This window comes from Colletotrichum destructivum, chromosome 3 (genome assembly GCF_034447905.1).
Source record: "Colletotrichum destructivum chromosome 3, complete sequence".
NCBI classification, from domain to species: Eukaryota; Fungi; Ascomycota; class Sordariomycetes; order Glomerellales; family Glomerellaceae; genus Colletotrichum; species Colletotrichum destructivum.
The window spans coordinates 4,476,252-4,498,923 of record NC_085898.1 but is presented as its reverse complement, the minus strand read 5'-3'; the positions used below and the strand labels follow the sequence as shown (position 1 = coordinate 4,498,923).

General features: G+C 55.3%; 7 protein-coding genes across 7 annotated transcripts; 2 read left to right on the top strand and 5 right to left on the bottom strand.

Annotated features, from left to right (window-relative positions):
- Positions 1–342: 342 nt before the first annotated feature.
- CDEST_05462 (Putative hpcH/HpaI aldolase/citrate lyase domain, pyruvate kinase-like domain superfamily) lies at positions 343–1,557 on the bottom strand (the record flags this gene model as incomplete). Its single annotated transcript, XM_062921621.1, has 4 exons — positions 343–374; positions 433–1,109; positions 1,179–1,231; positions 1,303–1,557. The coding sequence occupies 4 exons, from the start codon at positions 1,555–1,557 to the stop codon at positions 343–345; spliced, it is 1,017 nt and encodes a 338-aa protein (XP_062777672.1).
- Positions 1,558–2,457: 900 nt separating this feature from the next.
- CDEST_05461 (Putative WD40/YVTN repeat-like-containing domain superfamily) lies at positions 2,458–3,804 on the bottom strand (the record flags this gene model as incomplete). The annotated part of the gene is made up of 3 exons (XM_062921620.1): positions 2,458–3,192; positions 3,287–3,527; positions 3,584–3,804. The coding sequence occupies 3 exons, from the start codon at positions 3,802–3,804 to the stop codon at positions 2,458–2,460; spliced, it is 1,197 nt and encodes a 398-aa protein (XP_062777671.1).
- A 3,449-nt stretch (positions 3,805–7,253) lies between these two features.
- Positions 7,254–9,523, top strand: CDEST_05460 (Putative major facilitator superfamily, MFS transporter superfamily). Its single transcript, XM_062921619.1, has 3 exons — positions 7,254–7,785; positions 7,865–8,896; positions 8,965–9,523. The coding sequence occupies exons 1-3, from the start codon at positions 7,410–7,412 to the stop codon at positions 9,267–9,269; spliced, it is 1,713 nt and encodes a 570-aa protein (XP_062777670.1). The 5' UTR covers positions 7,254–7,409; the 3' UTR covers positions 9,270–9,523.
- A 314-nt stretch (positions 9,524–9,837) lies between these two features.
- Positions 9,838–11,189, bottom strand: CDEST_05459 (uncharacterized protein; the record flags this gene model as incomplete). Its single annotated transcript, XM_062921618.1, has 4 exons — positions 10,836–11,189; positions 10,592–10,753; positions 10,444–10,530; positions 9,838–10,376 (listed from the first exon to the last, which is right to left on the bottom strand). Exons 1-4 carry the CDS (start codon positions 11,113–11,115, stop codon positions 9,838–9,840), a joined length of 1,068 nt encoding a protein of 355 aa, XP_062777669.1. The 5' UTR covers positions 11,116–11,189.
- Positions 11,190–13,964: 2,775 nt separating this feature from the next.
- CDEST_05458 (Putative FAD-binding domain, PCMH-type, FAD-binding, type PCMH, subdomain 1) lies at positions 13,965–15,921 on the top strand. The gene is made up of 2 exons (XM_062921617.1): positions 13,965–15,161; positions 15,227–15,921. The coding sequence occupies exons 1-2, from the start codon at positions 14,089–14,091 to the stop codon at positions 15,708–15,710; spliced, it is 1,557 nt and encodes a 518-aa protein (XP_062777668.1). The 5' UTR covers positions 13,965–14,088; the 3' UTR covers positions 15,711–15,921.
- A 365-nt stretch (positions 15,922–16,286) lies between these two features.
- On the bottom strand, positions 16,287–18,746 carry CDEST_05457 (Putative heterokaryon incompatibility). Its single transcript, XM_062921616.1, has 2 exons — positions 18,127–18,746; positions 16,287–18,061 (listed from the first exon to the last, which is right to left on the bottom strand). The coding sequence occupies exons 1-2, from the start codon at positions 18,563–18,565 to the stop codon at positions 16,437–16,439; spliced, it is 2,064 nt and encodes a 687-aa protein (XP_062777667.1). The 5' UTR covers positions 18,566–18,746; the 3' UTR covers positions 16,287–16,436.
- Positions 18,747–19,563: 817 nt separating this feature from the next.
- On the bottom strand, positions 19,564–20,007 carry CDEST_05456 (uncharacterized protein; the record flags this gene model as incomplete). Its single annotated transcript, XM_062921615.1, has 1 exon — positions 19,564–20,007. The coding sequence occupies one exon, from the start codon at positions 20,005–20,007 to the stop codon at positions 19,564–19,566; it is 444 nt and encodes a 147-aa protein (XP_062777666.1).
- Between the last annotated feature and the right edge of the window lie 2,665 nt (positions 20,008–22,672).

Genomic DNA, 22,672 nt, shown 5'->3' with positions numbered 1-22,672 from the left:
TTAGTGTGGCCGAGCACACAGACGAAAGGGGTACGTACTTGTGTCGTCGGAACGTCTTTCAAGGGGACAGTAAGTCCCAGCATCAATTGTATCATGCCATTTGACCCTACAGCACTTTGGTTGGGGTCATACTCTAAAGGTTTAACTGAAAGGTAGTGATAGGCTGGCTCTGTGGCAGGCAAACATAACAGGCTCTCTCGAATGCAACATGCGGATGGTGCTGTATGACTGACTGCCAATATATGTAACAGAAAGCAGTACCCCTTTACTCATTCAGCTCAATTACTCATGGACGAACAATGCCATCCGTCATTGTCGTGTCGTGGCATCGCCGGCAGTTGTCTACTGCCCTTCTCTACCCCTCGAGGATAAACCTGTACGGGTCTCAGATCATCATCAACCGGTCGTGACTTGACACCTCTCACTCCTTACCGTTCGTCTCCTCGGTCTTCTCCTCGGCCTTCTCCTCGGCCCCCTCCCCATTGGTGCCGTTCTTTTGCCCCACCGGCCCGACCGCCTGCCGGGCAATCATGAGGTCCTGCGCCAGCCCGCCGAGGTGAATGACGTCGGCCGACATGGCGATGAGGCTCATCCGCTTGGACGCCTCCTTGATCTTCTCGGGGCCACCGTACGGCGGCGCAGCGAAGGCGAAGCCGGCGTACGGCTTGTCGTGTTTGTTGATGGTGTCGAAGAAGACCTTGGAGATCTCGAGCCACTCGGGCTCGTCGGCGCCCATGCCGCCCATCTTGCCCTCAAGGTTCATGCTGATGCGGCAGTCGAGCGAGCCAAACCACACGACGTCGATGTCCGGGCACTCGGTCAGGATCGCGTCGAGGTTGCGCACGCCCTCGGCTGACTCGATCTGAATCATGACGGCCGCCTGGTCGTTGAGGCACTTGTGCAGGTCGCGGCTCGGGTCGTATGGCGTATCCGTGAGGAACGGGATCAGCCGGAACGGCGGCGCCGACCGCGTGCCCCGCTGCTTCGTGCCGTACTTGGCCGACGACAGCACGTGCTTGGCCTCCTCCACCGTCTCGACCTGCGGCACCACGATGCTGGCCCCGGCGTCGAGCGCGTAACCGATGGCCGCGTGGTCGTGGCCCGGGACACTTGTGTGATGCCATGTAAGTGCTAGCTCTTCCCATCGTGCTCGGGCGTGTGAGAGGGGGACCCCTTACCGGACCCAGGGGATGGTGCGTCCCTGGCTCATGAAGATGGCTTCATGGACCATCTACAGGCGGTGGTCAGCGCTATTGTCACCGACTCCTGTTGTCCGTCCTCTCCAGGTAGTGGGTGACATACCGATGTCATGGTCTCGACATTGCAGGAAGTGTGCTCCCAGTCGATCCAGACGGCGTCGAAGCCCATAGGGGCGAGGAACCGCGTGATGGGAAGGGCGCTGAGGCCGGCATAGTAGCACATCAAGGGGGGGATCTTCTTCTCGTGGGCGTCCCGGATGGCCTGGCGGGCCTTGTGAGGCTGGAAGAGCGACGGCGCGGCGTAGGCGTTCATGCCCTGCGTGGCCACGTTCTTGTATTCTTCTCCAATGATTGACATCTTTACCTGGCTTGCTTTCCTTGAGGGGGTTCGGGAAGAAGGAAGAAAGAAGTAAAAAGGGGTGTCTCTTGAAGGACTTTTCGGAATGAAGGGAAGAAGAATTAGTTGATTTCAACTCTCGCTCAATTGACGGTCGGGAGGGCAAACCCCTTTTTATACAGTTGGTTTCTCACTGTTACCTTGCATGCATACCGTGCAACAGAGCTCACCAGGGGAGGGGGCTACCCGCATATCGCCCCGCCTCCTCCACAGATACTGTAGGCAACGAGGTCTTTGTGGTTGGATGGCTGACCGTCCCGTTCGGCACAGTCGATGGTTTCCGCTGGTCTCAGTCTCCTTGAAGGGGGCGGCCTTGGGCATTGAGGCTATTCTGGACGGCAAGCGAACCCTCGCTGGCGACCATGGAGATACGGCGGCCCACCTACTCTCACGTCAGCCCAAGTGGTTCTTGTTGCGGAAATGATTGGGCTGCAGGAACTAAAAGACGAGGCTCTTTGGAAGAAACAGACCCTAGCCATTACGATTCATTTGTGCTGTTGGCTGATGAGACACATGTCATTGCTTAGCGGCGTCATCATCATCATCACCGTCAGTGCTTCAAAGGAAGGCGGGTTGCGTCGCGGTTGGTTCCGAGGGAGTGAGCATTTCGCGGCCTACCAAATTTCCATGGATTGAGAGAGACGTCAATTGATATCCGTTCACTCGGCCACGAGGCTCCTTTCATCGGGTTGTCGAGGCCATTTGGCCGCGGTGCCGTAAGCCCCAGTTGCCTGTGATAAAAGATAAAAAGGGGGCGCTAGACGCTGCCTGCCGCAGTAGTTCTCACTGTACGAATATGCAGGGTTAGAACCACGACCGCAATGACCGGGATTGGGCCGTATTCCAGTTCGGGAAGGCATATCAGAAGATATCCCACAAGGAAATTTTGCCGTCCTTGCTTCCGGCCGCCAGCCAGTGTGCATTCTGCGCCTGTTGTATGCGTCTGTCTTTGACGCTCAGTTGTCCCACATGAGAGACAAGATCGCTGGGTGGCTGATTGGGATCGCTCGAGGTGCCTCGGATCTCATCAGTCCGAGTGGTCCCACAGACTTTGGCCAATGCGATGGCATAACAACCGACTTGGTGCCATTTGAGCGTGGCCACCTCCTTGAGGGTCTTGGACGAGTACACGCGAACCATGGCATCCCAGCCGGCAGTGGCGAAGATGCGGCCGTCGTCGCGGATGCGCAGGCCCTGCTGGCCCGAGTGCTTCGTGTTGGAGATCTTCAGCGGTTGTTGAACCAGGACACCATCGGCGGCGACGGAGTTAGCAGCCGGAATTGGGTGTTTGGCCACCACTGCATCGGCGCCGGAGGTAAGAAAGTAGCCCTGGTCCGCGACGACGTCCAGCGAAAGAATGGGCTGCTTATGGACTTGGGCCAGGTAGGTGGTGGTCCATATCCCGCCGACGAGGTGCATAACCGTTGCCAAGCCGTTTTCGTACGCGGCAACAAGAGTCAACCGGCCACTCGCGGGAGGCTCCGTAGAAGCGACTCCGTCGACGTACAGAAGGGCCAGGGCCATGGCCATGCCGTTCTTTTCCGTGGTTTTGATGGTGTGAAGTCGCTTCTTGGAGGGCAACTCATACACGTCGACCTATCACGGTGCTCACAGGTTAGGTGTCGGTCTTCTGAAGCAGTAAAGAGCACCCCGGACTTAAGAGCCGGGGATAAAGGTGTGTCCAACTAACCGACTCCGATGCCAGCGTGTTTGGCACGGCGAGCAGCAGGTCTGCGTCCTCCGACGCGTCACCAAGCCGGGGCACGCATGAAGCAAACGAGCAGAAATTCATGGTGTTAACCTCGATGAGATGCAACAGCCAGGGTTGGGGTCTTGGTTCAGGCGTCTCGTCGAGCGGTAGCTTCTTGCTGAGACGCGACTCGTCTTTGGAGCCCAACTGCCAGACGGCGAGCTTGTGATCCCGGCCATGACTGCACGCGGTGTGAGAAACAACAAGCGTCCCAAAGACGGAAGAGATGCGGCTCACGTTATAATGCGGTCGTCTCCCCAGCCCTCGATGCCCAGGATTGCGTTCTCGTGCGGTCTCCATACAGCTGTAGGGCGCATAATGGTCAGGTCCCAGAGGACGACGAAGCCGTCGGCATCACCACTGGCCAGCCGCTCGTTGCCGCGGACGAAGGCGAGAGCGTGGACTTGGGCTTTGTGGCCGCGGAGGACAGATTTTGGATGCGGAACCGAGTCCGTCATGATGGCCGATGTGCGATCAATCGATCGGGCGGGAATGTTGAACAAGCCGGAGCAGCAACTGTGGTGATCGCAGACGGACCGACAGAGAGGTGGTGAAAAAGCAGAAGACAGTGATTGCGATTTCTTCCGGCACAGTGCTCCAGCAAGCGGAACCACAGGCTGTTTCTGCTGAGTTGGTCTGGACGTACCGGTTCCAGCGCACCGCGCAGAGGGCATTACAGTGCAAAAAAGACACTGCTGCAACGTGCTTCCGCCAACTTTGGAACCTAAAAACATGTCAGGCAATTAATTAATCGTATTTTTGCATCGCCTTGCGAGGTATTCTACCAGCAGCCGATAGTAGGCACTTCACATCATGAGACGGACTTCGGTGTGAGTGACACGCTCTGTCTGATATGAGGAGTATCCAATCAACTATTGAAGGTCTGACGGAGGACAGCTGTACCTGTTGGTAGAAAGGCACGATAAGAGAGTGCACGCCATACGCTAGGTTTATCAGGAGGATGAGTTCAAGTCAGGGGAAATCGCCGGGCGTAATTCTTTTTCGTCAACACATCCGTAGAAAACGAGGTGTATGGATTGGAGAGCAGGCTGGGTGCCATACACCCATACCAGCAGGTGCTGTGAGGTCTGTTTAGAGTTGCACGCCATCCACCATGAACTGGGATGGTATCGAGAGAATGAGGTGGTGAGGAGACATGACTCTTGTGCCGTGGAACTCGGACCAGCTGCTGGACCGGTTACTCTGGAGTGTCACTTTGTCGCGGTATGAGTGACGAGAGTTCTTCCCACCGCGATGAGATGGATATTCAATGTCGCGGGGGGAAAGCCCCGATTTCCCGGGGCGGCCTGAAGTCTGGCCGTCTTGGAGGGTGGGATGGGATGGGATGGATGCAAGCGGCGCGGCCGAATAGACCGAGACACTCCGGCGCCTTCGGATACAAAACTTGGGGAACGGAATGCACTTGGGGTACCCTACCCGGTGTTCGGTTCACGTCAGCTCCGTAAGCAAGAGGCGCTTCGGTTCTGCGATGGTGCCTAAACCCTGCCTGGAACAGGTTGTGTAACTCAACTGTACGTACGTGACAAGCGCATGGGAATTCCAACTGTCTGGGTGGTGATGTGTAGAGTGAAACCCTTCCTGGTCGGACGGTAATTTTTTGTGCCCGGTACCAGGACAACGGGATAACGAGATAATGGTGTGTGCCAGGTGGGAAACATTGGAAAAGAGCTCGGTGTGCTGGCGATCCCACCTCCGTCTTAGATTCGGCGGTCTGGTTGGATCAAAAGGTGTGTTTGTTGTTCCTGCTAGTTAGTGGTGACATCCCCCCCCCCCCGATGCTTCCGTCCGTGCCCAAGCTGCCTAGATTTACGGTACCTGCCTGCTTCTGTTTCTTCCCCCTGTCCTCCCTCGGTCACTTTTTAGTCATCGTACCGACGACTGCAGCCCTCGTAAATCTCAGCCAAAGCCAATCTCACATCATCCATTCACACGTGCATCGGCAAGATTGGCACGCAAAGAGTCGACGAAGACCCTCTTCCGCCTTGCGTGCCCCCGTTAGTGTCAAGCGTCGTTGTTGTTCCCTTGGCATCATCCTCACAAGACACGTCCGACTTCCTGGCTTCTCAACGATCGACACGCCCGTCGTTTGCGCCGCCTCAAGGCTTGCTTCTTCACACCTCGTTCCTCTCATTTACCCGACTGACTCCCTCCAAGTGTCCCGCCCACCCCCTTCTCCTTTTCTGCCTACACTGTATTGTTTACGGGCAGGACGGGCCTATGATGAACTCCTAAATCCGAGGTTGCGGAGACAACGTTATGGTGACTCAGTGACCGTCAACCAACTCTTTGCTGGCCGAAAGCCACTCGTGATGGACTCTCCCTTGCTCCCCGCCCGAGGGAATGAACGCAGTGATTCGTGTCAACGTAGTTCAATACGATTGACCATCGCCATGGTTTATTCCGTCGCGGCCAAGCAGTCACGGACGATAAATCATCTTGAAAACGGATTCGCCGTCCAAAAAGCTTACTTGGTGGGACGTCCATTGACGAGATACTTCTCCACTCCTCCCGCTACTTCACTAGAGTATGCTTATCTTACTCACCTATCTAGCCAAGCAACAATTGCGACTCGTTTCTTTCTTCTTCGTCCGCATCTCTAGCCGCCTCAGCAGTGACAACGTCCGAATCGCCGCACGAGTTACCGGCCGGCGAACCATGAGGTACACGGTTGCTTTACAAATCAATATGGTCAACGTTGGTCCGAGATGCAGGGACGGGCGCAGCATTTGATGATGTGGCGGCGTCGACTGGCCAGCAAGCGCAGCCTTATCCGTCGGCAGCATCCAAGGGGATGCCTGTGAAACTCGAGCTATCCCCAACTAGCACAATCCAAGTCCTCTCAAGCGCCATGTGCTAGCTCTCTGACTCCCTCCGCTTAACTCCAATCCAAAGTCCGCAGGGGAAATCTTCGTTATGTCCGCCGACTCGGCGGAATCGGTATGGTACTGCACGCTGTTGCGACATGCTGCATGCCCACCGCCGGATACAAGGGGCTGTTGTTGGCTGAATGTACCGTAAGCAATGTCCCGTCGGCAGGGCCTATTGGCTTTCTGTCCCAACCTAGTTTGCCTGGGAAGCCTCATAGCAAGAGAAGGGGGCGCCTCTCTCAATTCCGCCAGGGATGGATGTTGCGGACTTTCAGAACATTCCAGATCTTTCTTCACCACGAGCAAGAGTCTGAGATGGTAGACCTGCGCCAGCCTGCCTGGTCAAGGGGATGATGCTTCACGAATCACGAACCGTAAATCAAAACCATAAGCACGGCATGCGGGCGGAGATTGGACGATGTTCGTTCTGCTTGGTTACCAAGCAGCGACGTCAAGTCGTGCAAACGGTCGCGCCATTTCCCACTTCGATCTTCGGTGTCACTCCGCCGTCGTCGTAGCCATCTGCCGACACCATAGTAGAGCGTACCAATGACGCCTTCAAAATACGCCTCAAGCCGATTCCTGTATTGCCGTATCGCCGTACCGCCGTACCGTCCCGGCCTAATGCATCCTTCGCGGGCCTGATCCCACCACCAGTCTGTTGGGTCGTCCCGCCGCCCGTTATGCTACCGCAACATGCTGCACTGAAACCTAGTCTTGCGCCATGTACAGATGAGCAATCAGTTCTGCACAATGTCTCCGCCGCCCTGGGATGGTACGTCGAGGGATAGCCTCCCGCCAGCTGGTCCTCGCGGCCAACCGCATACTACGTCCACAATAGGCCAAGGTACGTTGCCCGTGTCTCTCTCTCGTCCTCCGAGCGGCGGGCTCCCAACACCGCCCGGCGTCAACACTTTCCAAAGTCCGACCCGCATCACTTGTCGTTCACGGTCCCTTCCCAGATACATAAGGGGCCTGGGTCACCCCCGGCTGTGTCCCATTCTGTCTTATGCCACAAGCTTCAGAGACATTCAGCCTCAATCTACACACCCTGGACTTCCACCATCGTATATCCTGGATTCCAGCAGTGACAAGTTGCCGTCGATATCGAACTTTATTCCCCATAGCTTGATTTCATCCATAACCGAACCCGAATCTATTTTCACGCCGACGCAATGGCCTCTGTCGCGAGTACACTTGTAGCTCCCCGCGAGAGGGTTGAGAAGGGCGAGACAGACCGAGAGTCCAGCCCTACACCTTCGCCGTCGATTCTCGATGAAGCCGTCGAGAAGAAGGAGAAGGCCGGCATTGCTACCGATGAGGAAGCCGGCACAACACAACCCACGGAGGCGAAAGAGGCCGTCTATCCCACCGGCATTCGGCTCACCTTCATCGTTGTCGCCCTCGTCCTCAGCATCTTCCTCGTTGCTCTCGACATGACCATCGTCGCGACCGCTATCCCCAAAATCACGGACGAATTCCGCGGCTTGGACCAGGTAGCCTGGTACGGATCCGCGTTTTTCATGTGTGTTGCCGCCTTCCAGTCGACATGTAAGTCATCATCCCTCTCTTGTCCCCCGTGAGCGTCCTCCGATTGCCATTGAACACCGCTAACGCGATCGGCGAATAGGGGGTAAGGCGTACAAGTACTTCCCGCTCAAGACGTCCTTCCTGCTCTCCATCTTCATCTTTGAAGTCGGCAGCCTCATCTGCGGAGTGGCGCCCAACTCGGTCGCCCTCATCGTCGGCCGTGCCATCGCCGGCGTGGGTGCCGCGGGCATCGGCTCCGGCGCCTACACCATTATTGGGTTCTCCGCTCCGCCGGACAAGCGACCTACCTTCACCGGCATCATCGGCGCCTCGTACGGCATCGCCTCCGTCATCGGTCCCCTAATCGGCGGCGCCTTCACAGACCATGTCAGCTGGCGTTGGTGTTTCTACATCAACCTCCCCGTCGGTGGCGTCTCGGCCGCCATCATCCTCTTTTACTTCACCACCCCGCCCCAGGCCGTCCCCGTCAAGGCCAGCCTGCGCGAAAAGTTCCTGCAGATGGACCTAATCGGCACCGCCCTCATCATGGGCGCCACCATCTCGTTCCTGCTCGCCCTGCAGTGGGGTGGCCACACCCACCCCTGGAACTCGTCCACCGTCATCGGCCTCTTCGTTGGCTTCTTCCTTATCATCATCGCCTTCGTCGTTCTCGAGTGGTACCAGGGCGAGCGCTCAATGATCGCGCCGCGCCTCATCAGCGACCGCACCGTCTACATCTCGTCCATCTACGCCTTCTTCTTCGCCGGCTCCTACTTCGTCCTGGTGTACTACCTGCCCATTTATTTCCAGTCCGTCGACAACGCTTCCCCGACCCAGTCTGGTGTTCGGAACCTCCCGCTCATCATCGCTGTAACCATTGCCACCATCGTCTCCGGCGTCTCCATCTCCAAAACCGGCATCTACACCCCGATTCTCGTCGGTAGCGCAGTTGTTGCCACCGTCGGTGCCGGTCTTATCTACACCCTCGATATTGGCACTGGCAGCGGCAAGTGGATCGGGTACCAGATCATCGCCGGTCTAGGCTGGGGTGCCGGCTTCCAGGTCCCCATTATTGCTATTCAGGGCACCGTCGGTGAAAGTGATCTGGCCTCTGCCACCGCTGTTCTCCTCTGTAAGTTCTCACCAGTCCAGTCTACGCAACATGGACTTCCTCCTTACTGACAAATACCCCTCTTCCAGTCTTCCAAACTGTTGGCGGAGCATTCTACGTCGCCGCCGCTCAGTCGGGCTTCCTCGTCACGGTCCTCAAGAAAGTCACCGAGAACGTGCCGGGAATCGACCCCGACCTGGTAGCCATCACCGGCGCCACTCAGATCCGCAGCGCCTTCCCCGCCGAGTTCGTGCCCGGCGTCATCCAGGCCTACATGGACGGTCTCAAGATCGCCTTCGCTCTGGCCATCGCCGGCGCCGGTGTCTCCGTTCTCGTCTCCCTCGGCTCGAGATGGAGGAAGCTTAACACCCAGAACCTGACCGGCGCCGCTTGAAGTCTCTTCCCCTTCGAGTTGTTCTCTCGCTTGCTTCTTTGCTCCCGGCTTCTTGCTCTTTGGCTTCCTTGTCTCTTTTCCCGATACCATGATACGGATATGTTTGGGTGGTCGAACAGAAACTCACGAAATGCTGCGGCGTTCCGGATGGCAATTGTCTTCATTTGAAGTTGTTTTTTGAGCGGTTACGAGGCCTGTTGGCTCTCTCACAGGAATGATTTGAGCCTTCGAACGACTCAGCTCCCGTCATTTTCTATCAAGGGTGGAGCAAAAGATCAAATAATGTATCAAATAATAGAGCGTTCCTATGCACACCAGAATATCAAACATCACCACTTCTTATCACAAAAAAATGTAGTGGCTATCAGGGGCTTCAAAGAAAAGAGGTGCGAGTGAAAGCTTCTCATATCTGCCGAAGGTCTGATCGCCGCCCCCCCCCCCCCAAATATCCAACGCCCGTACTCGTTACATCTTGCCCCATCCTCATTGAATTCCTGGTATTTTGCTTATTGGGATGATACGTCTTTGTGGGATGCGATGAGCTGCCTCGATGCCTGCTGCTCCCCCTTCAAGCAAACAACTCTTGCGTCCTGCGCTTCGTTTCTCCCACGGCCAACTCTCCCGGCGAATGCTCGGTCTTGAACTCAATTTCCTTCTGGATACCTCTCACCGGCGTCAACTCCGTTTCGCTGCCCTGGGCCGAGCCGTGCCTATAGCTGTCGTCGCCTTCTAGGCGCACCGCGTCCTTCTGCCACCTCCTTGACCGTAGCGACCTACCCGAACCGCCGATCGTCGGGCCGTCGTACTTGTTCGTCGTCTTTCTTGTTGCGGTCCTGTTCCTTGCAAGGAGGAAACGGAACGCCGGCAGCGTCGCGACGATGATGCTGACAGAGGACTCGATGTGGCTCCACATGCTGAGAAGCACCGGCCCGTTGGCGACCGTCGTCGGGTCCTTGGCCGCGTCGCCCGTGGCTTTCGTGACTTGTAGGAGACGCGCGATGGCAAAGGCGATGATGATACCGCCGAGGGAGAAGAGGACGGCGAGGCCAAACTTGCGGGATCGCGAGGTGGTGAGCTTGCGCAACAGATTAAGGGGTAGCATCATGACTACAAAAGTCGAGTTAGAAAGCAAGAAAGAGAGAACTGATGGATGAAGGGGCAAACCGCGACTTACTCAACACATCGGCGGCAACGTCGGCGCCGGTCGCAAACTTGATGGATGCATCGGCCCGTACGAGATCTTCCGGCGCACTACACCCGGCTGGGTCGTCCCCCGCTCCGTCAATTCCATGTATCAACGGACAGCGTTGCGGCCAACTCACTTGCACTCCAGTACTTGGTCAACGGCGTGCACGTCAGGAAGTTGGAGAAGATGCATGCCAGGTACAGCAGCAGGACCACGACAAAACACGCCCACCACGCGCGTACGTATCTCGGCAGCCCATTGACAAGCCGCCTGACGAAGAAGAGGATGGAGAACTTGGCTGGCGGGTGACACGGGTTCCGTCAGTCATGCAGCACTAGGCTAGGGGATGGGTGGGTGTTTTCGCAGCAGGGAGGACGAACCTGCCCAAAGAGTTGTCCAGAACAGCAACATCTGCGAGAACATCAACTTGAGGGATGCAACAGTCCTCGCAGTGAACTCCTCCAGCGGCAGAGGCAGGGGCGCCAGGGGGTTCGTGGCAGCGGCCTTGGTGTACTCGCCGGCGAGGTAAAACTGGGGCAGCATCATCGTGATAACCGCCGACAGGGCCGTCAACGTGGCGAGGCCGGCGATGATGAAGTAGTCGTCGGCGTACAGACGACGTTGGAGGATCCATTGGAAGCTGCCCCGGAAGACCGTCATTCCAAACGCAGCCGCCCACAAGGTCCAGATGAGAGCCTGTGTTATGATGGAGCGTTGTTAGCACAAAGATGGATCTCGATCGGGGGTGGAGTACGGATATGTTGGAGACACAGATGTCCCTCTACATCAATTTCACGAGTGCAAATTTAGGACTATTTTGGTAATAATTCTCTATTGCCGGCGCATTTTTGGTGCAAAATGGCGTGATGTTCGGAGTCACCTACCTGACGATTACAAACTGGCCCTTGCTTGGAATTCGCGTAAAGTGCAATTGCCATGAACTCCGGATGCTTTGCGACTAAGCTTGGACGTGTTTCTGCAATGGTTACACTGGAAGGGCAAATCCTCATCACATCCATGCTCAAGGCACAATATCTCAATGGAACATAGGGATAGGGGATGACGATTCGAAGCAATTCAATATCAAGTACATCCCGGCCTTGTCAAAAGTCGCCCACGCAGACTTTTCAAAGCCATGGAGAAGTACAAATATGCCCGTCTACACCAAATACTTCTGTAAGGAACTGCATGCATCATTAAGCGACGGGGAAAGACCAGACCGTCCTCGAGTAACTCTTAGACACGGCGCTTGCTATGAGACGAGTAAAAGAAGATCATTGGCAAGAGAGACGACAAGTTGATATGATCGGGAAGGATGTGAATGACGTAGTGGGGTCCTCAATGCATGGTGATGTACTCCTGATGTGACCAAGAGGGAGCGGATATGTTGGGTAATGTCTTCTGAGGGGCTTGAAGACTATTTGTCATTAAAGGTAAGGTGCTTGAAGCTAGGGAAGCTTCTCAGCATTGACGGAGAGCGCGGGGTTTCGACGCAGGAAAGAACCTGGTATGGGAACTCTCGCAACAGTTTGAGAGAGTACAATAGGCAAGAGCGCCTTTGGGTGCAGCGGAAGTAGACAACAGAAGGTGAAGAAAGAGCGGAAAGTAGCATATACCATCATGAGCCTCGACCAAACACTTTTTCCGCGACTACCTGTGAATCTATCTGCTGCTAGGGGCTGATTCTGCGAAAGGTAACTCTTGCCTGGCTCCGCTGGGTTATTCTGTCCTTTCGTGTCTCAATCCGACAGCGTGATCTTTCCCTTGGATCTATCAGTTCCACTATCCTCTTTGCTCCGGTATCTTCCTTCTCTTCCCTGGGCCATGCTACTTCTTTTTGCGTTGGTGCCTTCTTTCCCTTACTCTTACTCTTGAAGTAAAAGGTTTTGGACACAGCAATTTACCGGTGGACCTACCGAACAAGGAAGTCATTAACAACACAAGCAGCCTCGCCCACTGTCTCCGTCTCTCCTGGTCTGGACCCAACCCATTCGAGAACCCCGGCTCTTTCTCGTTTACGGGACTGCAACATATGTCCGGACCAGTCCGACAGGAACGAGGCATACCGTACCTTCCCGCCAGACAATTTCACGTCGGATCACATGACGTAACTTGTTCTGCCGACGAGTACTTAAGGCGCGACCTCTCGCCTCTCTTCTCCTCGTCTTCTTCTTCTCTTCATGCTTCCTTTGACTGACTCTAGCTGGGGCTTGCCCTGGACTAAGAGTGGGTGCCGCGCTTGGCCGTGGAAGAGATCTGCGCGATGTCTTTTATTGTCAAGGGGCACTCTGTTTCCTTCCCCATGGCATCTAAGTGTCTGTGTGTACTCTTTTGGAAACCCTACTGGGGTGATGCACTTGGTATTACACTACCTCCAAGTTGCGTTGCTTTCAGACTTCTTGTTTTTTTTTCATTGAGATCTGGGCCTTGAGCCGGGACTTGAAGAAACACCCTTCCATTGTGGTCATAGGTCACTTTCAAGAAGTCGAGGGGTCGAGGGGTCGAGGGGTCGAGGAGTCGAGGAGTCGAGGAGTCGAGGAGTCGAGGAGTCGAGGAGTCGAGGGGTCTGGAGTTGGGTGGTGTGAGAATCGAGATATCGTTGCAACCATGAATGGCTGTTCGCTTTAATTGTGATCTCTTGGAATTGAAATGTCAAACAAGCAAAACCTGGAAAAAAATTGATGCTCGTGGATATCACAACTGCGTTCGAACCATATACCACGTAAGACCGCTGTGTGCGCTCCGCCTCGAACATTGCAGAACAAACAATCCCGGTTTTATTTCCTCTCGATGATTTATTGATTTCATGCAGGGGCCCCCGTTTGAGTGAATGTCTGCCCAAGATCGTGTTGCGTACCATCCAGCGCTGCGTACGACCGTGCAGTGAATACCATGACGACTGCATACCAAGCCCTCTTGGAAGAAAATTTACCATCACGACTCATCCACATCCAAATGGGTGGTGCTGAGGTCAGAATTCCGGCGAGGCAGGTCACGCGGCTCCGTAGTTCAGCGACCCACACCTATGGTTTAGGGTATATATATTTCAATAATCTGGCGACAGTTGCCTTCGGGCAGCCATCAGTCAAATAGCGCAAGTGGCCCTGCTCAAGTATCTCTTTTTTGCCAACTTTTCAAAGGTTGTAGGTTCGAGTCTGACATCTTCCAAGTTTTTTTATCTCCTACAATACAGAAGAATCTTACCTTACTTAACCTATGCTCCCTCTAATTTACCTCGAGGAACATTTGCTAATTAAAACAACTACTTTGATGTAGACAGCTGGGGGAGGTGATTTCATCTGGACGGCATAGTGCGGTGCCACCACCAACACCACCTTGACCTCATCTCGGATCTGCAAGGACGCAACCAACCTGCCAATAGGAGACTGACGACTAGAAAGGCTTGCATGATCCAAACCATTCTTCGCTAACGATAGTATGCAGGCTCAAGGGGACCCCTCCCCCCCTTGGGGTCCGTACAATTTCGCCATAATTCCCCAACGCCACGACTTGGAACCTCCTCTCTATCTGAAATCCTGTGATAGAAATATGCTTCCCTCCTGCATCCAGACATCACTCATGGCTTGCTGGCGTCTTTCTTGCTTTCCACTGCCAGCAGACTAGTCAACAACCATGGTTCGTGTTTCGCTCATCCTCGCGCAGCTGCTGGCTGTCGTCGCAGCCCCCGTCGCCACCGCAGCCGAGGTTCTGGCCGACGCCAGCGTCGCATCAGCCGTCGCATCCAGTATCGCTGGCTCGGAAAAGACCGCTTGTGCGCTCCTGAGATTCAAGTACCCGAAACAGACCTTCTTGGCCGGCTCCGACGGGTACACGTACGAGACGCAGGCGCAGTACTGGTCGGCAAGGGCCTATGCCACCCCGGCGTGCGTTTTCGTGCCGCAGAACGCACAGCAAGTCTCCTTCGCCGTCACCACGCTGACGCTGAGCTTGACCAAGTTCGCCGTCCGCGGCGGCGGCCACATGCCGGTTGTCGGCTACAACAGCATCGGCTCGTCGGGTGTCCTGCTGTCGACCTCCAACCTGACCACGCTGGCCCTCTCCGGAGACAAGAACACCGTCTCCGTCGGTGCCGGCCTCAGATGGAGGGATGTGTACTCTTATCTCTCGCCCTCGGACCTTGCCGCCGTTGGAGGACGCATCGGCGGTGTCGGCGTCTCTGGTCTCCTGCTCGGAGGCGGTATCTCCTTCTACTCGAACCAGTACGGCTTCGCCGCCGACAACGTCGTCCGTTACCAGGCCGTCCTGGCGAGCGGCATCGTCGTCGAGGCGACCGCCACCAACGCCTACTCAGACCTCTTTTGGGCTCTGAAGGGCGGCGGCAACTCCTTCGCCATCGTCACCTGCTTCGACCTCAAGACCGTCAAGTCGTCCAAGGTCTGGGTCGGCATCTCGCAGTACGCCCAGACCGACAGCGCCAAGTACCTCGACGCCGTCTACAACTTTGGCAAATACGGCTCCGCGGACGGCAAGGCGGCCATCATCCCCACGATTCTCACATACCCTTCGTACAACATCACCGCGTACGCGGCGGCTCGGTTCTACGATTCCGAGACCCAGCCCGCTACGGCGTTCGAGAACTTTACCGCGCCCGTTCTCGCGCCCGTGGCGGATTCGTACGCGCTGCAGCCTCTCGCTGAGTACATCAGTGCCGTTGACGCGCTGCAGCCCACTGGCCTCCGTCAAGAGTGAGTCGCTTTCCAACACAGTTGTCTGGAGCATGCTGTGGCCTCGGCTAATCAACTTTCTCAAGGTTCCGCGTGTTATCCCTGGTCGTCGATCGTGACGCCATCGACTACGTCCACGATGCCTTCCTCGCCGCCACCGGCTCCAAGCTCACCGGCATTGCCGGCCTCTCGGCCTCCATCACCTTCCAACCCATCACCAAGGAGTTCATCCAGCAGGGCGTCGCCAAGGGCGGCAACCCGCAGGGAGTAGACCCGGCCCGGGCCCCCTACTTCTGGGTCGTCGAGAACCTGACGTGGCAGGAGGCCAAGGACGACGCGGCCGCCAGCGGATTCGCCGACACCGTCACGGCCGAGATCGAGGCGGGCCTGGTGTCCAGGGGCGTCGCGGGCGGGTACCTGTACCTGAACGACGCGGGCAAGGGGCAGAAGATCTTCCAGAGCTACCCGGCGGCCAACCTCGCGAGGTTGAAGGCAATCCGTGCCAAGTACGACCCGTTGAGGATTTACACCAACCTCTTGACCGGGGGCTGGAAGGTTCTCGATGCCTGAACGAAACAAGAACCATGATCGAAAGGTGGGTTTCAGCAGCGATTTATCTCTGGCCGGCCGATGGAGGGCTGCAGCGCTTCCTTGAAATCAAGGCAAGGGCCTGAAGACGAGAGGAAATATGTGGAATTCAAGGTGATAATCATGGCCTGGCGTGAAAGACTAATTGCGCATATGTGATGAGTACATAAGAATTGTTGCATTAGAAGAGAAATACTAGTTACTAATATATGTACTGAGGCATCATCTCTTTAGAGGAAGAAAGAAAAGAAAGTCAGTGCAGTCACTTATCTAACCCTCAAAGTCTAGGAAACAAGACGACGCTTAACCCACCGCATATTTACTTCGTCATCATCATTAGGGGCGTACCATCGCATCTCGCCTCGTTAAAATTCTCCTTTCCTCGAACAGAGTCTTGGTCTGGAACTCCATGCAGCAAGCCGAGCAGTTAGACCCTAGGCGGCGATGCAGTATAAGACTCTCTCGTTTTAGTCGAACGGCACCTCCGCGGCAGGAGGTTGTTTCTACGTTGCTGATTGATAACAAAAAGGTGATTTAATATATATTAAGAGTTGGCACAGTTGTCATGAACGAAGAGATAAAGCAGATGCTCCTTCAGGACATCCGCTCATTTCTCGATCAGAAAGCTCGTTCGTAGTACGTCACCTCGTTCAACTTCTTATCTATCCTAGGTCAAGAAGATGACGCGCAACGAGGACAAACACCGTCTCACACTATCGAAACCGTAGTCCTGCAAGACTCAAGCTCTCCCGGCGCGAAAGCATCCGCGTTCTGCACCACAGCACCGATCCTCCTCATGCACCCAGGCCTGTCCAAAGCAGGGGTGACAAACAAACCCCGAGCAGCCGGCACGCTCTGCTCCTCCTCCTGCGCCTCCCCACGCAACGGAGACGCGTACGTAAAAGCCAAAACCAGCGCATACACCCCCATCTCTTCAAGCATCTCGGCGCTGGCCTCGTAGTTCCTGTCCATAACGTCAAGCATCCCATAAAAGTCCTCGCTCCCCTTCTCGCTGCGGAACGCAACGTGGCCTGTCGGGCCTTTGTTCTCAGACACCCTCATTCTGACCAGCGGGGCGTCGAGCTTGATCACCCCGTCCCGGACCCGGCCGAAGGGATTCTCCCCCGCGATCTCGACCGCCACGTCAAGAACTGTGGCAACCTCCTCCAGGGTCCCGATGTGCCCCGTGGCAGGGACCCCGTCGACGGACGCCCACGACCACGACGGCGCGCGATACCCCTCGACGGCCCTGCAGCTCAGGCTCTGCCAGCACAGGCCCCGGATAAGATGCCCCCTCCACAGACCAGCGACATACTCGTCGTCGAGAATTTTGCTCATGACCTTGGCGATCCCGGTTATGGCCGGCAGTTTGTCCGCCGGGTCCGTCATCTCGCGCGGCCCGTACTCCCGGAGCATGCGCTCCCAGCTCCTCAGGTCCGCGCCGGCCTCGTCCTTGGCCCAGCGGCGGCGGCGGCGGCGGCTGCCCGTATCGTTCTCGGCCGCGCGCTCCCGGGCGTAGGCGGTGACGTCGGCGTCCTCGCTCACGCACTGCAGGCTGCGCGGCAGCCTCAACCCCTCCTCGGCCTGGAACCCTTCCAGGCACTCCCAGTACATCTGCCCGCTCGCGAAGTGCAGCACCCGGCGCGCCAGCACGCGCTCCTGGAAGCCCCACGCCCGTTTCGTGAGCGGCTCGTCGCGCATACGGGTGTGGTAGTCGTGGATAACCTCTTTATCGAGCGGGAGCACGCTGGCGAGAATGTACGTCCCGTCACCATCCCTCCGGGGAATCTTGAAATACGACCTCGGCGTTCGAGAAGATAGAAGACCGCCATTGACGTCAGCCGCTTTTGTTGCGGCGAGTGTCAGGTATGCGTTAGAATAAACAGCCGCCATTCTTGCCGACTCGCGCTCCCACTCCCCCAAGTCGTCCTGGCATATGCACAGCCTGTCGATCCAGAGGTACCTCACGCCCAGCATCCGCGTGAGCGCGACCGCGTCGCGCATCGTCTGCGGGAGGGCGTCGACCTCGATGCCGGTGCGGCGGGCCTGCATCGTCTCGCTGGTCGTGATGAAGTGCCGGTTCCCCTCGCCCCAGCGGTAGCTCAGGGTGACGTAGCGGTCGCAGAGGCTGGCGTCCGGCTCGACGAGCTTGATCAGCGGGTCGGAGTCGGATGTCCCGACGTCGAGGAGGCGGGTTGGTATGGAACTGCCGTGGGACTGGCAGTGCGGGTGCTCGTCGCACGTCTTGAGCCACGCGGCGATGCGGTTGAGCGTGGTTTGGTCTGGGACTTGTCGCAGCACGCGGTCTGAGGAGCCGGCGGAAAGAGGATCATCTGAACTCGCGTCATCAGTCTTCTCGTCTGAAGGAATGCAATCAAGATGGCAGACCCGGACGTACCCTCGTCGGACGCAAAGCCAATCGCAGCAACAGGAATCAAGCACGGAAATCCCTCTCCATCAACGACGCTACTGCACACGACCCAGAGCCCGTCGCCGCCGGCCTCGCTCCGCCGTACGAGCCACATGTCCCAGCTCGGGTCGCAGCGGGCGATGCCCCATCGCGGCCGGGGCAGGTTCTCAATCTCCTCCGCGAGGGCGGCGGCCTCCTTCTCGACGGCCTCGCAGAGCACGCAACCCTCGGCCGCGGCCCTGAGGAGGCCGTCCAGGTCGCGGTGGTACTGAACGCCGAATCGCTCGACGCGCGCGCCCTTTTTGAAGTCCGACTTGACGAGGTGGTGGAAGCGGGGGTACCCGCTGAGGGACTTGCTGAAGTCGTCGTCGGGGAAGGGGGGGAGGTCCTCGAGGTTTATCGAGCTACACAGGTCGCAGAGATTCATGACGTGCGGTGAGAGATGGATAGATTGCTGGATACAACCGGGCTAGCAGAGTAGTCTGTATGAAGGCTTTCGGTCTCAAGGAATTCGAGTGATTCAAGTGCGATTAAAACTGTATCGTAGGTATTCCAAGATTAAAGTACCCCTCTCAGTCGTTGGACGCTATAGGTTGTAGCCCCCTTACTTCCCCTTATGCAGGTAGCAAAGATAACCTTTCTTAACAGAAAGGCATTAAAACGCTCCTTTCTAGTAGCCATACTCGCTATTACCACCTTGCAGGTGATTCTTCCACCCACTCGTCCAAGCGACCTGCACCACAGCTCTTCTATTTCCGAGCGAGTTCCTATCTCTACGCCGCGGTGCTGCAGTACAAAAGTCCTGTGATAGTAGCTGCTTAAGTGGGTCGCTCAGCCGTTGTCATTGCTTACGACGGAAACGAGGGACGTTGGTTCTATGGACACTGTTTACGCGAGGAACTTTAGTGCGCTAGCAGACTGCACTTTCGCCTCTGAAGTCCCGTTATTGGTGGTAAACCACCGCAAGTGAGCTGATCTGCTGTACGAGATGAAGCTGAAAACGGAAGGAGCTGATTGTTGGCGGACGGAGCATTCTGCAAACCTATGGTTGTGCTGGTCGACCTCAGAAGCTTGTGTTGGTTGTTAAATTGACTTTAAGCTTCCTTTTCTGGAATCTATGTTGGGGTGTACTAATTAAGTTAGAGCACCTACTTCCTAGCCACCTAAAAATCCCTTATTTCCTCTTAACACTATAACTGCCCTCTAGCTTCTAACTATTACAAAATTTACAACCCTTATCTAAATTACTTTATTTTTTGCATACACCTTCCTTTATACCTTGTAGTCTAATATTCTAAAGATAAGCTTAATTAGGCGCTAGAGGCTATCAGCAATAGTCTTAGCCTAAAAAGGTATTATTATAGTATAGTATACTAAGGTTAATACTTTAGCTTTAATTATAAGGCAGCTAGGTAAGAAGCCCATCTAGTGCAGGTCCACGGGGCCCCAGGCCTCGGTTTCCTTCATGTCTTTGGTAAGAGGAGATGGCGGCGAGGCGGTGGTGGTGGTGATGGTGCTGCCGTTACTACTACTGCTGCTGCTGGGGGACCGAGCAAAGTAGAACAGCTCACTCGAGGCGGGGGAGAACAGTTCATTCGAAGCCGGGAAGAAGGCTGAGGGAGGGGATTCCGACCGGCTGTTGAGGGCGTTATAGCCGGTGTTGTGGTTGGTTGGGTAAGTGAGTGGGCAAATGGTGCTCACCAAAGGCATTGGTGGCTGGGATGAGGGAACAGAATAAGGGTACCAAAAGGTGTTAAGCTCGTCTCCGGCTAGAAAGGGAATGAACTGAGGGTCGAACACGTATTCCGAGAGGCTGGCGTTGACATCAGGGAAGAAGGTATAAGATGTTTCCTTCAGGTAGGACTTCATGTTGTCTGATTCCGGCCAGAATACTGAACACATTGAAATGATAAAATGTGAAAAAGAAAAAACCTGTTATTTTGTAACTGAGTGGCTTATTGTTATGGAAGTTGAAGACACATACGAACCAACCTTGGCAGGGACTGGATGGGCGTTGACGTTTATGTATCTCAAGATCCAGGCTCTCAATCCTCAATGCACCGCATGCAAGTCATATAAACAAGGTAGTATAGCTTGGTGTGGGATGTAACGTCGACGAGCCTCCCCTCTTTTCAAACGTCGGGTTTGTTTGCACGGCTTCCATCCAGAGGACGTCCACGAGCGGCCCCCATGGCGGCGGCGAACAAAAACAGGTGATGAAGTGTAGAGTGTGGAAGAATCCCCTTTCTCGGCAGTTACGTTAGACTTTGAACACTCATGGGAGGATCTGTTTCCAAAACGGGAGACCAGCGGCCGAGCGTTTCAATTGTCAGCCATTTCACATCGGCGTTTGGAACAGGTCTCCCTGCCCAAGACCTCGGTGGCACAAACAGTTGGGGGAAATGAGGAGGAGAAGCCCGGCGGAACAAGAGCGTGTTAGGTATATGCAGGCCGCAATGCGATTCGCTATTCAGCATGCCTTGGATAAACATGTTGCAGTGTCAGATCGCCTGGAAATCACGAAAGAGCACAACCCGTTGACTGGGGTTTACATATAGCTGGACTGTATTATAGGTTGTCAAAGTTGAATCAGAGGGTTCGTGCCCTCCCCTCAGAACAGAAAGCTATGTATGTGCCTTTCTAAGCGCTGACTGAACGTAGCAAGAAGGATTAAGCAATATTCAATCCCTAAATTTGTCGATACCTGGCGGGGGGTCCGCTGCTGTGCCGTGTTGATCTGCGGGTATGCCTTTGCTATCATATACGTGTATAATCATCCAGGTTGTCTAAGTTGTTTGCGACTGGCTCTTACGGTTCTGTCCACTTCAGACCCAGGGTTCAGGAATCGCAAAACTCTGCAGGTTTCGAGCATTAAGAACATGGCCAGTTCGCCTCATCTCTCGGACGATGCGGCCCCTTTTGTTTTTTCCCCTTTCTTTTTGACGTTCCTCTGTTTCCGAGATGACAGCTTTCACACAACACAGTCATCCCCCCTCTCAAAGTCACAAATAAGGGTGTCCCGGACCGGACCCTGTCTTTCTCCCCCTGACGCTTTGAAATACAACCCTGAACTTCCTGATAAGGCTGGATGGACGGGTCGTCAACGTCTCCAAGCGGATAAAAGTGGAACTCAGACACCAACTGTGAAATGCGATTCGCTCATAAGGATTCCCCTCAGCCACCAACCCCCCACCCCGGGCTACACGGCGTCTCGTGACATATGACGGGACGAGACTCCCATACCCTTCCCCTGCGCGCCGACTGGATCTTCGTCGAACACCTTGTTATAATCGCTGTTGCTCAACAACGTCCCCCCCTCCAAAGAACTAGACGCCCCTCGAAACCGCCCACCTCGACGGTCGACAATGCAAACGATCAACATCCGGCGCAGGCCCCTTCGCTTCCCCAGGACGTTATTTTCGTGCTCCCCCGCTGATCGTCATGGTTACGGGTCGCTGGATGGTCTGCTGCTGTGGCGACCTCTTCACCGGAAAGTCCCAAACCGCTTACAAAAGACATCCAAAGATGGGACGTTCGTTTGCGGCGGAGCAACATTTCCACCTTCCCAGAGACCACTTCCCCATTAAGTCGGTTTCAACAGTGCGTCGCGCGACCGCATTGACTATGATGACCTCGTTACTAGTTCCAGTGCTGGGGCCCCGGTTCGGCAGTATCTCAGCCGGGTCTCCTTACCTACGGGCATTTATCTGAATCCTTCACAGGTAAACGGGCTGGGCATTACAATTGCTGTAGGCTAGAAACACTATACCACGTAGATCGAATATGGGGAAGACACAAACCAGTGCTCAGCCAGCATCATTCGTAGTAGAAACAAAACGGCATGCCAGAAAACCCAGAATAATTGTCGATTTTTGGTTGCGAGGATCGAGCTGGAGGTCCGGTCCGGTAGCATAATGCTTTTAAGCCCGCTCGAAGACGGTAGACCGAATGTTTTCAGCCACTATCTTTCCAACACAGCCTTTTCACTCAGATTGTGTGGATAGAGGTCTCTCTATGAAGGAAGGAAAAAACACCTCATGTGGTATACTTAGCATTTTCCTTTTAAGATAATCTTGATCCAACTATTTGGCGAGGTTCAGCCTGTGCGCGCAACGGACCACCAGGGGTGGAGGGATTGTTGCATGATATTACCATAACTAAGAAAAGCTTCGTTGAAGATTCCAAGTGAGTCGAACAGCGATGTGACATGAAATTACATTAGGTGTTGAGGTATCCGTTTCGACCAAGAAATCTAGCTTCGCAGGACGCATCGATCAACCGAGTCACCTGTGACCGAATAGCTCTGACAACGGCTGGTATTTTGGACGAGAAGGACGGGCGAAAGGAAGCGATGCGACGTTTCTGCCACTTGGCATACTTCCCAACTATTCGCTGGATACGAAATACGTAGCGCATGTCTCCAAAACGAGCTGAGTGCCATGTAGGTGGTAGCGTACTTGGTATGTTTCCTTCTCGTCTGTCCTTTGTCTTTCCTCTAGAGCTGAGTATTTTTTTTTCACGGAGCATCATGCAG